Genomic DNA, 18,583 nt, shown 5'->3' with positions numbered 1-18,583 from the left:
CTGGGTGGCATAAAAATTCTTTCAACATGGAAGTCTACAGCAGTCTATAGTAGTCTACCAGGATGTGGCTGAGATCAGAAGATAAGAAGCCATGACATTACCAGAACACGTTTGCGAATAACTGCAGCAGTGATAACTAAAGTGCCTTTCTGCTTTTTATATGCTCTCAGCTAGGGATACACCTATACCACTTTTTTTTTTTTTTTCCCAGAACTAGGCCAATACCGATACTTTCATTTTTTGGTATTTCCTGATACCGATACCTGTATTTTCATTGCATTTGTAATTTTTAAATATATTAGGTAGAGAAATCAAAATATGAATCATATTCATTGGTTTAATTTTTTAATAAATATATTTTCTTTCAGTTATTTTCATGCTCAATTATGCCTGTTAAAATGCATTGTACAAGCTTATGTTACTTTCAGTGTGCATTCTATTGCTCTATCGTATTTAATCTTTCAATATAATAGCACAGGGCATATTTAGAGCTGCTTCAGCAGGGCTCACTGCTGCAGTAAAAACTACTAGATTAAAAAATAATAATAATTAAACAGTCAGTCATAAAATAAGAACAAAAAAAGATGAAATAAGCAGTGCTTTTCAGGTTTTCAGGTAGGGCTAGCAGTAGTTTTCAGGTACAGAGTTTGAATAAAGTAATCAAATATACAATAAAACTGCATATTCTATTAAATAGTTTTTTTTATTATTATTATTTTTATTAAAGCTACAAAAGTCATTCAGTCCAGAGCAGTGAGTGATTTCTCTGTCCTTTGTTGATTGATTAACAACACAAACACAGTAGCAGGTTTATTATGCTGCTGTCCCTTTAAGACCAAATGCACGGATCAAATATACTGTTACACGTATTTTATTTCTCAACTGTTTACGTTGACTTAAGGCATTACCAACTTTTGTTTACTAGCATACTCGCTAAGATGGGCATTTTTACATAATTTTGTATGAATTTGTCAATTCAAGTGCAAGAAGACGTGAAAAATAATTAAATTCAGTATTCAAGCGTTGTCTGAGATGCGCCTTTTTGGGCACGCACTTCCAATGTTTGTGAACATCAAACTTCTTGTCCTGTAATAATGTAGGGAACCATTCATTATACACAAATCACACAACAATTAAAGTTTACACTTATATGACGCATGTGTGCTGATTAAACGATCAGCAATCAAGAGCATGATGCAACAGAAGTGCGATTTCTCTCTCCTTACCGTCAGTTAACATTAGTACTATGTGCCTTATTTTACATTATTTGCTATTAACATATCCGATCAAACTACAAACTTCCCAGCGATGTCTATGAAAAAGGGATGTGCGCTTGACAATATTTAATTTGTTTAACATTCTATTAATTCGATACATTTACTTTGTGGACATCCTTCTCTGATATATACATTCTGCTATCTGTATCTGGCCTGATACTGATACTGGTATTGGTTCATCCCTACTCCCAGCCATTGATGGAGCCAGACCACAGATAAAAATATCACAAACTTCAGGTGAGAAGTAAGCCAATAACCAGAATAAAAAGTGCCAGCAAACTAAAAGCAATGAAGATGTTAAAAGCTTTTTGTGAGTGTTAATCATCTGCTTTATCACTGACTAACACCTCAGAATATAACTGAAAAGTGCAAAAGGGCAGGAGGGGGATGGGATGTGCCCTTTTTATTGTATTTTGTAGTATTATTTAGGGTTAAAAAATATCTAGTGACATGGGAATTAAGGAAACGAATGGTCTTGTATCTGCTCACACAAGATTTGCTTAGAATCACATAACTGCATAATCCTGTAATCAAGATTTGCTTAAATAAATGATACAACAATCAATTAACCAAAGAAGATCTATCAAATTGTACACAATCTACCTCACACCAAAACCAATGAACGTGAAAAAAAACATAACATGGTTTATGAAGTATAGTGCACACCTATAAAACTACAGCACATACTACATACTATATAAGTCTCACAAAAGCTTGATGTACACAAACTGATAACTGATTTGTAAGTCTTTCCAACCAAGTTATTTGTTTGCAAACTGGACAACACTGGTCATCCATGGAAGACAATAGGACAATATGTTGCCTATGTTTTCTTTGTACTATTTTTCAATGCCGAGTCATTTCATCTCATTCAGGGTTCATAGTAAACATGGCACATGAATAATGTGAGCGGCTCAGTCAAGTTAACAGCACTGTCACTGTCTCATTAGGAAAAATGTAGCACAGACAATGAATTTTTATGGCTTGCAAACTTAAACATTTCATTTTGTTCACAGACGCAAAACTCACCCATCTCCGGTGTGATGTCAATGTCTGGAGTTGGTGTGACATCAGAGGCGTCCATGCTATCCTCATCATCGGCCTGTGCACAACCTCGACTACGAGACCTGCAATGAAAACAATATTGTGAATATTCCACAACAGCTGGGCTATAGCATTTAACAAACACACACACACACACACACACACACACACACACACACACACACACACACACACACACACACACACACACACACACACACACACACACACACACACACACACACACACACACACACACACACACACACACACACACACACCTCCATACAATATTTCTCTTCTTATCTTATATTATCTTGCACTAACGATCTTAACCATATCCACCATAAACAAACCACTGAACTGTTTTTTAGATCACAGTGCAGAGTAGAAATCAAGAGCATGGCAGACCTGTGAGTCACAACCAGCTCATCTAACTACTAAACTCTTTTTTTCTAGTACTCTTTTTCCTCAAAGGGTCAAAAAACATAAACAAAAAAGTCTTAATTTGTTTTTTTTGTTTTTTTTTGTGAGCATGCAGCATTTGCCAGTGAGTTTGAGCAACGTTTCCTTTTTCAAGTCACTTTTACACAAACACTTCCATTTCAAAAAGTCAAAGACTGCCTTACACTGTGTTATGGGTGCTATGAAAACACTTTGCTCGCAGGATGAGCGCTGATATATGTTCTAGAGATCTTCATGACAGTGCGGGTCAGCGTGTGAGTCTCCACCCTTCCCCCACCCGCAGTACCCAACATGTCAACACGCGTGTAGCAGCCAATGGAGGCTCAGTGTGGCCTGCAGCAAGTGCTCGACTGCTCGTCACTATGGTTACAAAATCTAGTTCCCTACAACAGACACGATCAAGAGGTGAGTGCAAAAAAAAAAAAACCCTCTACACACAGCACACGAAACATAAAAGCTCTCTGAGAAGCCCTTTTAGACAGATTGAGCAGATACATTATTTATTTTGGTTTAAAGTAAACTGTAAAGTGTATAAAAAAGTCTCTTCAGTGTGTGCTTCCTCCATTTTACAGTAGATGTCAAATTCACTTCAGGTTTAACAGAATACATATACCAGAAACTGTGATTATGTCTTGTATACTATAACAAACATTTCATTTCAACTAGATTTGCATTTCCAGCACTTGCATGTTTTACACACCAGAGCCACATTGCTGTCATCATGACAGTCTTGTTGTCACTGTCTGTTTATGAGAATCAACACATAACATATTCAAAAATTAGTCAGATGGTCAAAAAAAGTGAACACTAAACAGTTGCATCCATGTTTCTAGTTCATAGCCACGAGATGCTAAAATGAATCTATGACTATAACTATGTCAATCATTGCAATTTCGTCAGTGACTCACACAAAGCACTATAATTTAGTGGATTCACTACCACATTTAAATGCAGCTGTCACTCCTGAAACTTGGGACCTGAAAAATGAAAAATAAACTTTTATTCAAACTGTGAATGGATTTACAGAAAGTGAGCAAAAAATGTTGCCTTTATAATCAGATGCTGTCAATCGTTAAATTTTAACGCAAGCACTCGTGTGAAAAGAAGATACACTGCACAATGGATCTGTTATCTACACCGTCAATACACTTTGTTGGTTATAATAAGAGGATTCATGAAAGTTATACTTTTATTCACATATAAACATCAACACACATACAAAGAGGCTCAAATATGGGAAGCTCAAATGTGCTTGCTTGACAAGTGAGGTTTGTTCAAGCAGCTCTGATCAATGTTTATATACTAATAAAAGTCTAGATTAAATCTGTTCATGAAATAACGCAAATGTTTATTTTCAGAAGACTTGGATTAAACTGCTTGATTAAAAACTGCTTGCTGGAAAATTTTAATTGATGGACACAAAATGATTAGAGAATATTATAGTATCTTCGTTTGTGTTTTGAACAAAAGTCTTGTGGGTTTGGAACAACATGAGAGCGAGTAAATGATGACAGAATTTTTATTTTTGGGTGAACTAACCCTTTAACTTCCTGAGGTTTTGAAGGTTAAAGGGTTAGTTCACCCTAAATGAAAATTCTGTCATTAATTACTCACCCTCATGTCATTTTTTAAGACTTTCGTTCATCTTCGGAAAACAAATTAAGATGTGTTTGATGAAATCTGAGAGCAATTTAACCACCACTTTCAAGGTTGGGAAAGGTACTAAAGACATCGTTAAAATAGTCCATGTGACTGCAGTTGTTCAACCTTAAAATTTCATTAAGTGACGAGAATACTTTTTGCGCGCAAAAAACAAAAAAAATAATGACTTTATTTAACAATATCTTCTCTTCTGTGTCATTCTCCTACGCCGTTTACGTTCAGCGCTTAGCTCAGCTCAGTATTGGCACATGTGTGTCATGCTGATGCAGGAGCCGGCCAGAAATAACAACCAAAAAATTAAAGTTAAACCACAGTCACGTGGACTAATTTAAAAATGTCTTTAGTACCTTTCTGGACCTTAAAGGTGGTGATTAAATTGCTGTCTATGGAGGAGTCAGACAGCTCTCGGATTTCATCAAAAATATCTTAATTTGTGTTCAGAAGATGAACGAAAGTCTTACAGGTGTGGAACAACATGAAGGTAAGTAATTAAGCACCTCTTTTCAACTGACAATTTGTTGAAAAAGGCAATATAATTTAAGAGTTTCAGGCCCTACTGTATATCCTATTTAAGGACATTTTCTAATATAATGCCAACATTTTGACACAAACAGTATGAAAGACTATTATCGTCATCATTTATACATCTTCATATTAATTTTAATATCAGTTTGGTACAAACGCAATGGTACTTTTAACATACCTAATGAATCACTGTCTTTCAACTTGACCATTATACATTAAAAATAAAAAAAGACCTTACAAATGTGTTTTTATTATTTTTTTATTTTTATTTTTATTTATTTTTTTGACCATTTCAAGTCCACAAAAGGGCAAACCTGCTGGTTAGCACTTCCTGTTGTTCTAAGAGCACTAAGATCTGCAGATCTAAAGCACAACAAAAGTACAACTAAATGTAAAGTACAACTTTAACTAGAAGAAGACAAGTCAACCAACTGCATAATGAATGTGGCCGTGTAAAAACATTACATGTGAAACAAACTTTTTATTATTAAAAAAAAAATAAATAAATAAATAAATAAATAAATAAAACGGTCCAAAGATCTAAAAAAACACTGGATGAAACCCAAATAATTGTGGGACTTGCAAACTACTGATCTCCCCAAGCACAATGCAGCATGGGTAGAATAATAGGCATCACATTTCCAGGCTAAGGTTTCTGGATTGAGACGGATACTACTGCTGCCTGCTAGCCTGGCGCCCAGCGCTCTGATCAATGACCTACATCATTGAAAATGCAGGCTATTGTGCTGTGCTTGAGACAGGTTTAATCCAGGTCAACAACCCCCTCCTCTATAATGTGTCTCTCAAAAGATTCACATTACATGCAATATCTTGCCCAGCGACACAACAACTGAATGCTAGCTAACTTCCTCAATGCCATTTAGCCTTTAACACCAGAGCGAAATGCTGGTTAACAGGTAAATGTCAGGTTTCAATGGAAAAAAAGAAGTATATTTTAAAAGTATATCTAAAATATGCTGTTGTGTATGTAAAACCCAATAGAAATTTACAATCAAGATTACATACAATATCTTTGTTGATCCTGGAACAACATTTCAATCAAACAATCAGGCTTGAGGGACAATTAACAGTTTATGTCAAGTTTAGGCTTACAAACAGGTTCAGGTGCTTCTACATTGGTGTTATTCAGCTATCATTTCCCTCTGACGTTATGGATAAGTTATGGATAATGTTAGGTTTAGGGGTTGGGATAGGACAAAATTTTCAGACAAATCTTGTTCCAGGATCAACAAAATATGTTGATCCAGGAACATATCTTACTTGGAAAAAACATGATGGTATATAATATTTCAGAAAAATGCTGATGATGATGTTCAAATTACATGATGTTTAAACAATATTTTCTTGTCTAATTTGTTAGTTTAAGATGCAAAGGGGGTTTTTAGGGCCCTAAGAATTCCATTTTATATTTTCCCAAATTCTGCGTTTTCCGTCTTAATTTTTCTGCATTCCATTTTAATTGTTTAATTAAATTTTAATAGTCAAAAAGCATGTCTAATCAACTGATTTTATAGAATTTCTGAATTTGGAACTGAAACTTTAAAATAAATTGATAGCAAACTTCTACAGACACATCTATGGGCATACAGAAAAAACATCAAGTCCACAGTGAGAAATTTATAGCAAAGCTGTAATTACTGCAACCCCAAGTGCTTATCTAAATAGATAGATTTTTTTTAACAACAAAGAATAATGTGCTTTAGGCTATCTAATATTACCTTACATGTGCACATCTCTAGGGTATACGCAGTGTATTGTGTAACCAGCGTAGGGCAAGTGAATGCAAATGATCACGTACCCTTTACTGCAGAGTACATTCAAAACTATCAAAGGGTCTGATCTCTTTTTCCTTTACATATACATGTGTGTTTTAATAAAATAATCAGCCCTCATGAAATCAAAGCAAGAATAAGAAGTTAACAATGTTCACATTCAGAAAGATGTGCATAATACATAAAATGAAGGCCTTTGGAGATTTTTGAGCAGGGTCACACTAAATGGATTTTACGTGTACTTTACCATCAGGGGCAACAAGGTAAACAAGTGATGGGATTTGGGGTAATGAGTAACCTGAAGGTAAATAAACAGCCGTTAAGCAGTGCTGAGGTGCACAGAGGGTCAGGGCGCTCCCAGAGGGATTGTGCTCAGGGCATTTATAGAGCTCTGCACTAGTCTGGCAACACATAAATCAAGGACAGGACCCAAAAAATGGATTGTCAGGAATTGAAAGGAATAGTTTTTTAAGTATACCATGTTCAAAAATAATATTACATAAAACCTCTCTTATTCCCTATATACACAAATCAGTTAATGAAGTAAACTACATTTCAAAAGTTTGGAGTCTGTACGTGGTTTTTAATGCTTTTGCAGTGGCGGCGCTAGGCCAGGGCTTGCTGGGGCTATAGCCTCACCAGAAATGTGCTTTGCACCGGCACAGCTGCCCAAGGATTTCCTAATGATTTCTGTTTTTTAATGAAAGTGTCACTTTCATTAAAAATTAAGTCATTAAAAACATAAAAAAAAAAAAAAAAAAAGGTTTAATACATGTTTTCATGTGCCTATAAACAATGGTTTTGCTGGGGGAGGATTCAATTGCAAGCTCAAGTATGGCGCGCATTAGCGAATGGTGATCATATTAAGCTCCTCATCAATATGGAGTGCTATTAAATATGAAGCAAAAAATCATGGAATTCAGACACATCTCAGAATAGCTCAGAAGATAACAACAGATGTATTGCCCTCATGTAATCTGCTATTGGTGAGTAGCTACCCTTATCTTTTTGAAGATTCACTCACGTTATAACGTCAAATGTAGTAGTGATAAAAAGGAGCAAATTATGTTTTTGATCTTAACATACAGGCGAATGCATTTTGACTGTTGTGCCTCGTCTGCTTTTTCAGTTTTTCACAGAGTCAAGTAAAAAGTTAAACTTTTAAAAACTGTTACATGTTTTTAAACATGTTTTTCTTTTTGTCTGGACACCTTGCGCTCTTTAACCCTTAGATGCATACCTCAGGTTTTTAGTAACGTAACCCAGGACGTCATTCACTACTCTCCTCCTCATTCATGTTTTAAAGTTAGATATCAATTTATTATAATCAATATAACAAATAAATAATAAAAAATGATAAAAGAATGCCTGTTTTCCCATTCATTGTTTTGTAAAAAAAAAAAAAAAAAAATGTATTGGGTCGCACAATGATGAAGTGGCATTTCACTCAAAGTTAGTGCAGGCAGAAAAAATAGGAATGAAATGCCTCAGAAACTTACTGCAAAGCAAGTACTGAACACAATCAAATATTAGCATCACTGTCACTTGATGATGGATCTGATGAAGCTGTTAGCAATCAAAAATACTGATTTTGAAGATGTTGAAAATGATAGTTTTTTATAATATTTTTGATATTGCAAATATGAGCAAGATGCTGAATGTACTGGGAAATGAGCTGACGAGGACGTGGTATAAAACATCTGCTCAAACTAAACCAAAATATGCTTAATTTTATTTTTCTGTAATTGTTGCTCTAATATCAGGAGATTTTTATACTATCACAACAGGTAGAGATCCATCCGTGTTAGATAGATCTGGGTTGCTAAAGACCCAAATATGTAATAATGATTGGCGAAACATTCATGCATTTAAGAGTTAAAGCACAAGCACATTCCCTCATTTAGGGTGACATTTGAAAATCGAGTTCTCATTTAAACACACTCCTTATACACTCCTCAACTTAAACATCTGAAAATGCTTAAATCACCTTACTGCAAATGTATAAAACATACAAAAAGCTCACAAGATGATGCAGAGAGAGCAAATAAAGTTCTCACTCTATTCTTCTAGCATGATCATTTTATTAGTATAATATCGCATCACTCACTGTAGCATCTAGGTCCTGTGCAAAATCGAGTTTAAAACGCAACCATCATATTTTGCAATGCAGGAAAGCAAATGTGAGTAAATTCAATGTCATCTTTGCAGGAATGTAATATGAATACAAAGGAGCATTTACCTTGAGCATTTACTGTTAATGTAAATAGCAGGCACAACAATGCCGGTATAACTATAGATGTGTGTATGGGTACAATTTGCTTCACATGACTAAACATCATTTTCAAATGCGCTCTCCAAAGTGTACAAATTTGAAAATGCCATTTTCGCCATCCCTGCTACACTTTCAAAAAGCTCATTTTCCTTGAAAAAATAAATAAAAATTACTCATTATCTGCTGCTCCAGATAGTAGGTGAAACTGTCCATAGATATAATAAATACATAGACACATATATGTCAAAAGGACTGTAAGTCAATAAGTTTCAATAAACCTTTATTGATTAAAAGGTCTAATAATGTTTTAAAGGTGTTCAGCAAATTGTGTACTGTGCACACTTTACAAGGTGATTTTCTAAATGTATAATTTAAAGTAAAATGGAAAATTAAATAAGTAAAATGCAATAAAAGCAGGGAATTAAAGTTATTGATGCACTCCTTTGAACTGTTAAGTGAAAGTGAAAATGAAGTGACATGTAGCCATGTATGGTGTCCCATACTCGTAATTTGTGCTCTGCGTTTCACCCATCCAAGTGCACACAAACAGCAGTGAGTACTGAACACAAACACACCCGGATCAGTGGGCAGCCATTTTTGCTGGGGTGCCCGGGGAGTGGTTGAGGGTTAGGTGCCTTGCTAAAGGGCACCTCAGCTGTGGGTAATGAGAGCGGAAAAAGGCGCTGCACATTCACTCCCCCCACCTACATTTCCTGCCGTTACTGAGACTCGAACCCACGACCTTCGGGTTACAAATCCAGTTCTCTAACCATTTGGCTGTTCTTAGCACCCCCAATCAGGCTGTATTTATTCGATCAAAAAATACTAAAACAGTCATATTGTGAAATATTATAACAGTTTGAAATAACTGTTACATAGAATGTACAAAAAGACAGTTTGCTTGAAACATTATAAATGTCTCTACTGTCACGTTTGTTCAACTTAATGTGCCCTTATAGAACAAAAGTATTTAATTATTCATACTAAATTAAGTAAAAAGTACAAATATAAAAAAAGGGGGCCAAACATTTCAACAGCAGTGAATATTGGGGTTCAAAATAATAATAAAAAAAATTAAATTTGATTTAAAAAAAAAATGATTTATATTATTTAAAGTTTCAGGACATTGAAAAAAACAAATAAAAAAAAAACCCTGAAATGATATATAGAGATTTTATTTATTTATTTATTTATTTATTTGATTCAGCATTTCTAGGTCACCAGTGAAATGTAAGCAAATTTGACCATTGACCATGACAAAAGGTCAGGTTTGCTACCACAGAAGCACACAATTACTAAGAAATTCTCAAACACTTTTTTCAAAACTTTTCACTCAAATTATGCTGATAATAATAAAATATGAATCTATAAAACTGCAAAATAGAAGTGTTTAGCCTATTGGTTCAGACTTTTGGACCCCGCTCTATGATTCAGATATCAATAATACAGAAATTTAATGCAACAACATGTACATTTGATGCATTTTAAATGAAAGTAAATTGTGTGAATATCATTTCAGATTTTCCTTCCCCCAAGAACTCATAGCCACAGTCACGGCACACTGGCGAACAGCAGGAGAAAGCACGAGAGAGTGTACGAGAAAGAGTGAGAGAGTGCCAGAAAGAGAGAGCAAAAGGGAAGCAGAGAGGGGGAAAAAAGCTTACAGTGCAAGTAGTTCCAGCTTAGAAAGGCGGAGCCTAAAACCCGGGCCGGACTGAATGGCTGAAACGCGGCACACCCCCTTCATAACCGCGCTGCTGCCTCCCCACAGACACTTTAACCATTTCCTCGCACCGCAATCATGCTTACACAGTTCAGAATTATTGACTTACTGAAGTGTCTAGCATTTAAAACAGTCCCAAAGGAGTCTGAGAAGATGACAAAAACCTGCAAAATGTTTAGCGCATATTTGAAAATGTTTTGAAACATGTAGTGTTATGAGCTTTGGAGAAAAAAAAAAAAAAAAAAAAAAAAAGCACAATTCCTTACATTCACGTTATAACAGTCAACACCCTGGTAAACATGCAGGAAGTGATATCAACAACAGGCTCAAGTCACTTTAAAGCAAGCAAACTACCTCAAATACAGGCCCACACAGAATCTGTGCTCAAGAGAAATCCCCAGAATTCAAACACCCATCATTCACAACTTCTATACATCCTTGTATTTTTGTTTGTCAAATATTTTGAACACGTTGAACAGTTCCCCACAGTTTTCATCCAAATCAGCGAAGAAAATGACAAGTCTGACAATCTGTCTGGGCCTGAATTAGAGATAAATTGGAAGCAAGTGTTTTTAACTGAAAAACAAGAACAAATCTGACACCTTATCTTAGATGTCAGCAGCTTTTTAAAACTTGTCAGGATCTAAAATCATATCAGACACGTGTCAAAATAACAGTACCGCAAAAAAGTTGACTTATGGAAAACATGCCTAAAAAGTAAAGCAACCATACTCTTGATTTGCAATCATGAAAAATGCCTGACAAACATTTTTTTTTTTTTTTTAATACAGGATGCCATATCAGTATGTTTCAACCCAATCAGATCAGTATAAACAAAACTTCATTTTAACCTCAGGCACCAGATTAGATAAAACACAGCGGGCATTTCACTAGCACCGCCAAGAATCAATCAACCAACTTCTACCTTTATGTATATTCATTAATTTGCACACAAACATAACATTCAGAGTAGCCTCACATTTGACCCACCTAGCAGCTTATTCTCAAAGAACCACTTAAACATGTCAGTGGTGGTCAGACAAGCTCTTAGTGGTAACCTAATGAGTCAGACAGATCTTCACAATCAAGCATGGAGATGGAACTGCAAGTTCAGCTAGTTAGTCTAACCACACACACACACACACACACACACAAACACACACACACACTTGTCATTTGTAGGTTGATTCCTGAGTAAGATGTAAACAGAAACAATAGTTGACTTGGTGTCATTTCTGCATATTAAACAGGGACAAGTACAATTTAAAAAACAAATTGCCCACATGACCTTTATACATACCCATCTGTCAGACAGGGAAAGTGTTTTGGGGAAACTTTTATAAAAGCAGCCAATTTTGAAACCAGTCATGTTGTTATGCTGCCGAAAACAGACACTTCCCCTTTAACTGAAAGACTTTCCTTTCAGCCAGTTCAGACAATTGTACAATCACTTTGAAACTGAGATCTCAATTGAGTGAGGTTTGTGCATTGAGACACAACATTCATGGTGTGAACATGGCGTGTAGGTCCACAGAGGGCTGTACCTGCAGTATCAGGTACCTCACTAATCTGCCCTATATCTGCACTGTTTATTTGTCGGCCAACACTTGATCTCATAGTGGAGGCCCCGTATTCCCATCACAGGATTGAGACTCACCGAACACCCTCACTAAATGACTCTTAAACAAATAAAGTTTAATGTATTTTAATATTTTAAGAGAATTATGATGCTCATGGCATTACTATCGGAATGTAATAAACAGAATTTGCCTTGTTCAGCAACACGCTGTGTGCTTCATGAGAGGCTGTTTAAGAAAGAATCACGTCGATGATAGTCATCTCCACAGTGTCAGCAAGACCATGTAGAGTACAACCTCTATAGAACTCTATAGAGAACACTTCAAAGCAAGGCAAGTTTTTTAAATCCAATTTAAAAAAACTCCTACGTTATTTTTCTCACACATATGGATTCAGAAGACTTGGGCTCACACAACATTTATGACGTGTCCTTTTTGGAAGCTTGAAAGATTGTCCCTATTCAGTGTAACTGCGTGGAAAATGGCCTTCAAATTTTCTCCTTTTGTGCTGTACAGAAGCAAGAATGTTGGATGGTTTTTGAGTGACATTTGTAGTGAAGATTTTGAGTGAACTATTGGGTTTTTACAGAAACACGGCAGAAATAAAATGGCAGATTAGCTGTGCAGATTATCAGAAAAAGAACAAGGGCGTCCATGAACTGATGACTCGCCACGTCAGCCGCTTTTATTGTAGACGCCTCTGTTGAAGCTGCAGACTGTAAGTTTTGCCTCTTTGTCATCATCTCTGTTCGAAACCTGCAATTGCAGTTATTTGCGGAACTGTTATCTTCAAGTGGGTTGTGTATCGGCACGGCTCCTCATCGCGGATGAATCTGATGTTTTGAGGAGAATGTGTGGCTGTAAGTCACCGCACCAGTAAATACTGTGTAGGTACATCGGAATCACATATTGTCTTGGAAGTATGAACAAAATAAGAATTGTCACCAGAAAATGTCATCTAAACAAGTAACAAATCTGTCACTTTTGTTCTGACCAACTGAGAGAAGAAAAGCATTACAATAAATCGTAAGCTCATATCACATCAAACTGTGCCAATTATTATTTTTTATTGTTGAACTTCATTCTAAAAATGTTAATGTTAACAACATCAGCATTACGTGTTTACGTGTACAAACCCGATTCCAAAAAAGTTGTGACACTGTACAAATTCTGAATAAAAAAGGAATGCAATAATTTACAAATCTCATAAACCTATATTTTATTCACAATAAAATATAGATAACATATCAAATGTTGAAAGTGAGACATTTTGAAATGTCATGCCAAATATTGGCTTCATTTTGGATTTCATGAGAGCTACACATTCCAAAAACGTTGGGACAGGTAGCAATAAGAGGCCGGAAAAGTTAAATGTACACAAAAAACAATTACCGATTGTAAAAAGCGCTTCATAAATAAATTTGACTTGACTTGATAAGGAACAGCTGGAGGACCAATTTGCAACTTATTAGGTCAATTGGCAACATGATTGGGTATAAAAAGAGCCTCTCAGAGTGGCAGTGTCTCTCAGAAGTCAAGATGGGCAGAGGATCACCAATTCGCCCAATGCTGCGGCGAAAAATAGTGGAGCAATATCAGAAAGGAGTTTCTCAGAGAAAAATTGCAAAGAGTTTGAAGTGTATAATATCATCCAAAGATTCAGAGAATCTGCAATCTCTGTGCGTAAGGGTCAAGGCCGGAAAACCATACTGGATGCGCGTGATTTTCAGGCCCTTAGACGGCACTGCATCACATACAGGAATGCTACTGTAATGGGAATCACAACATGGGCTCAGGAATACTTCCAGAAAACATTGTCGGTGAACACAATCCACCGTGCCATTCGCCGTCGCCGGCTAAAACTCTATAGGTCAAATAAGAAGCCATATCTAAACATGATCCAGAAGCGCAGGTGTTTTCTCTGGGCCAAGGCTCATTTAAAATGGACTGTGGCAAAGTGGAAAACTGTTCTGTGGTCAAACGAATCAAAATTTGAAGTTCTTTTCGGAAAACTGGGACGCCATGTCATCCGGACTAAAAAGGACAAGGACAACCCAAGTTGTTATCAGCGCTCAGTACAGAAGCCTGCATCTCTGATGGTATGGGGTTGCATGAGTGCGTGTGGCATGGGCAGCTTACACATCTGGAAAGGCACCATCAATGCTGAAAGGTATACCCAAGTTCTAGAACAACATATGCTCCCATCCAGACGTCGTCTCTTTCAAGGAAGACCTTGCATTTTCCAACATGACAATGCCAGACCACATACTGCATCAATTACAACATCATGGCTGCGTAGGAGGAGGATCTGGGTACTGAAGCAAGCCTGCAGTCCAGATCTTTCACCCATAGAAAACATTTGGCGCATCATAAAGAGGAAGATGTGACAAAGACGACCTAAGACAGCTGAGCAACTAGAAGCCTGTATTAGACAAAAATGGGACAACATTCCTATTCCTAAACTTGAGCAACTTGTCTCCTCAGTCCCCAGATGTTTGCAGACCGTTATAAAAAGAAGAGGGGATGCCACACAGCAGTAAACATGGCCTTGTCCCATCTTTTTTGAGATGTGTTGATGCCATGAAATTTAAAATCAACTTATTTTTCCCTTAAAATGATACATTTTCTCAGTTTAAACATTTGATATGTCATCTATGTTGTATTCTGAATAAAATATTGAAATTTGAAACTTCCACATCATTGCATTCTGTTTTTATTCACAAATTGTACAGTGTCCCAACTTTTTTGGAATCAAGTTTGTACTTAGTGTGTATTAGCTTTACCTGTAGATTTAAATATCTGTAGTCTAATCTCTAATTGTCTATTTGTCATACCATACAATCTGCCATCAAAATGATTATAATGTTATTATATGTTTAATTATACCAGCTGCTGTGAGAAAAGGCTATAAATGATCCACCACCTACAGCATCCTCACCATAGACTGTGCATGCGATATAGCCAACTAGCTGGGATTCCTTCTTTATGTAAACAGATGTGATGTAATGACACAGAGACAAACAGAGGCATGCTCGAATTTCCTGTGGAAACCTACCAGTACCACTTGAATTAGAAACGTTATTACAAGCTTACCATTGTGAATCGGGCTAAGGTAAGAAGATTTTGAACACTGGCTGGTTATGTACTTGCTCAAAAACTGATTTTGGATTATTTTTAACAAAAAAAAAAAAAAAAAAAAAAAGTTACTGACTCCAGCTTTAATTATAATGAGAAAAATCTACAGTAGTTGTGTGCCATCACTCACGTCCGATGTAGACAGAGTGTCATTCGGAATTACAGCCAGTCTAATATTTTCCCTTTTGTTCACCCCATGCTGTGAAAGAGGAGATATACTTTGGAGCCAAAATCAACTTGGCAAAAAGAAAATGTCGTCCTTCTGAGCAGCATCTCCTCATGTGCCTCACAGAGCTCTTCCACACTAATGCACATCGACATACTTGAAAGCCTCTTCCAGGTGCAGCAGAATACTTCAGCAGAACACAGCCCTCTCAAAACAGACACACACACACCACATGCACAAATACATGCATACATACTGGTAGGGCTGCACAATTATAAAATTTCAAAATAAAACCAAAATTACGATATGGCTAATTGCGATCATCAAATCGCAAAGGCTGCGATTTAATTAAATGTTTTTGCAGCATCTCAGACTGGCTCGGTTCACAGTAAATATTGCTCCACATGAACTCATCTCTGCATCTGTTCAGAGTTTGGGTCGCTTTAATGTTCATTTGGGAACACAACATGCACCAACCATCTTCCCATTCTAGTAATAAGCAGCACTTATAAACAAAATTGAACCATTAAGGGCTCCCTGCAGTTTTCTATCAAAATCAACGTTTGAAGATTTAAAGTTTGAAAATTAAAATTAATTAAGACAAACATTGTAATTTTACAGTTGCAATGTAAAAATATTATTATTATTAGATTTTTATAAAACTGTACATTGACTACGATATATACTACATTTGAATAAAATACAATTAGTACAATAATAATAGCTACTCACATATACTAATACTCACAAAGTGTTGGCCAAATTTTACAGCGTCATGAACACAGCCAGCCTGCATTTTTTTTTTTTTTTTTTTTCAAATCTTGCAGTCCTACATCCTGTGTTAACCAACACACTCCCTGGCCCTTAAAAGGGACCTATAAAGCCCCTTTTACAAGATGTAATTTAAGTTTCTGGTGTCCCCAGAAAGTGTCTGTGAAGTTTCAGCTTAAAATACCCCACAGATAATTTATTATAGCTTGTCAAATTTCTCCTTATTTGGGTGTGAGCAAAAGCGTGCCGTTTTTGTGTGTCCCAAATGCAAATGAGCTGTTGCTCCCGTCCCGCTTTCCAAAAGAGGGCAGAGCTTTAACAGCTCACGCTTCGGTTGTTCAACAACAAAGCTGGCCAACATAGCCTCACCTCCTTTGTTGCATGTTCTTGGGGGCAGGGTTTATGTAACTTTTAGGGTTAGTGATGTCACTAACCAAGGAAGAAGCTTGTTGTAGTCCCTACCAGCCATTTGTTGTAGTCCTTAAAGAGCAAATTCTTTAAAAGAAAATATCTCCCTTTGCATTGAACTTTGAGCGTCGTAACTTTACAGATGCTGTTTATGCTCAAACAGCAACATTTCACACTAACTAAAGTTAAAAAAAGTTAAATCATAATCAACTACCCCTTTAACATACATCTGACCCTAATACATATGAATTTTCCAGAAAGTTTCTTAATAGAAAGTGATTAAATAATTCAAAGTACTTAATGAATAGTTTAAACAGGCATACGGGAGTTTAGGAGATAAGCTGGAAAACTGGCTAATACTTTAATACTGAAAAAAGGGGGGAGGAGGGAGCGCAGGGGGCAGGAAAGATAATCAGTTCATCATAATCACATGACAGTATTAACTAGCCTCATAAATCACCATAAATATCATGATAGTTCCTGATGTTAATACTTGTTGATTCAATCCAATTTCTGGGCAAATGATAACCTTCAGTTCTGCCAATTAATGGAATAATACTATGACAAAGTACTAAACAACATAACTAACAAACTAGTCTAAGAATCAATGGTTTTATTCATCAGGCCTTTCAATATAATAAACATGTCAGTAATTTGGCATAGTTATACTATTCTCATTTCCTACTTTAAACAACAGAGTAAAATGCAAAGCATACAGAAGGTCAGCTCTCATGTCGTGTCATCATATGCAGACAACTTCACATGGGAACAGGAGATGTTCTTACTTTCTTTTGGACTTGGGTGTGGGTGCGACAGAGGAAGCATCCTTGCGTGGCCGGCCCCGCGGGCGTCTATCTGAGGGGGCCGGGCTCCCTGAGGGCGTGGCCCCAGCACTGCTCAGGGGAGGAGATGGTCCTTGCTCAGAGGGCTCCAGACTCTTATCCTCTGATGACATTCTGTACAAAGACACAAACACATACATTACATGTATTACTATGACCCTGGTGTGAAAGAAACACCTACAAAACTTAAGACTTTTTCCATGACCAGTGTGAAATAAGTAAATAAAAAAAGTGAATCTGGTCATTTCATAAACATTAGTAAAGTACTGTTTACATTCAGCAAACTCCAACAAAAGGAGCACTATCAGTAATGTGTCGCCAGTAGGCTGACTAGATAGACGATTTAGACAACTTTACATTAAGTAAAAACATTTTTCATGAATAATTAAAGTAATAATTCTTTAACACAAATACAAAATTTACATTTCTGCTTTTAATCCCTCTGACAGACATAACACATAGACTTCCATTGTAAATGCTTTACAGTGAACAGGACGTTTGCATGTTTTTTTTCCCACTGAATCAAGTTGACATTCATGTTTTGCGTATTGTTTTATACATGAGAACCACACAGCATCCTGGATAATAAGATGCATTGGACTCCTGCATCAAGCAAAACAAACAGGCCTGAGATTAAATAGCAAAACATAACTGTATCCTATTGTCAGAACTTTTTATTTTAAACACCATTCATTAAATTCCACCAGTAGTGGAACAGACAAACAGAACTGGGCCTCATGCAAATAAGCAAATATACCTGCTCAATGTCCGTTAGCCCTCATTAATAGTAATATTCAATGGACATGTAAATGAAGCAAATATCCTGCATCACAGTTACACTACCCATTACAATATTGACAGTGAAGTGACTCTGCTTTTACACTTGGCATTAGCATGCGATCACCGTGATCCGATCAAACAGA

General features: G+C 36.4%; 1 protein-coding gene across 3 annotated transcripts in view; it reads right to left on the bottom strand.

Moving 5' to 3' along the window:
* Positions 1-18,583, bottom strand: part of kmt2ca (lysine (K)-specific methyltransferase 2Ca) — a 157,808-nt gene that overhangs the window by 115,214 nt on the left and 24,011 nt on the right. For all 3 annotated transcript variants that reach the window (XM_067377809.1, XM_067377811.1, XM_067377810.1), the window contains exons 2-3: positions 17,604-17,774; positions 2,307-2,404 (exon numbers count right to left, since the gene is read on the bottom strand). In XM_067377809.1, coding sequence (XP_067233910.1) covers positions 2,307-2,404; positions 17,604-17,773 — 268 coding nt within the window. In that variant the 5' untranslated portion in view covers position 17,774. The remainder of the gene's footprint in view (positions 1-2,306; positions 2,405-17,603; positions 17,775-18,583) is intronic.

Source organism: Chanodichthys erythropterus, chromosome 23, assembly GCF_024489055.1.
Source record: "Chanodichthys erythropterus isolate Z2021 chromosome 23, ASM2448905v1, whole genome shotgun sequence".
Taxonomy (NCBI): Eukaryota; Metazoa; Chordata; class Actinopteri; order Cypriniformes; family Xenocyprididae; genus Chanodichthys; species Chanodichthys erythropterus.
This window is presented reverse-complemented; position numbering and strand designations above follow the sequence as displayed.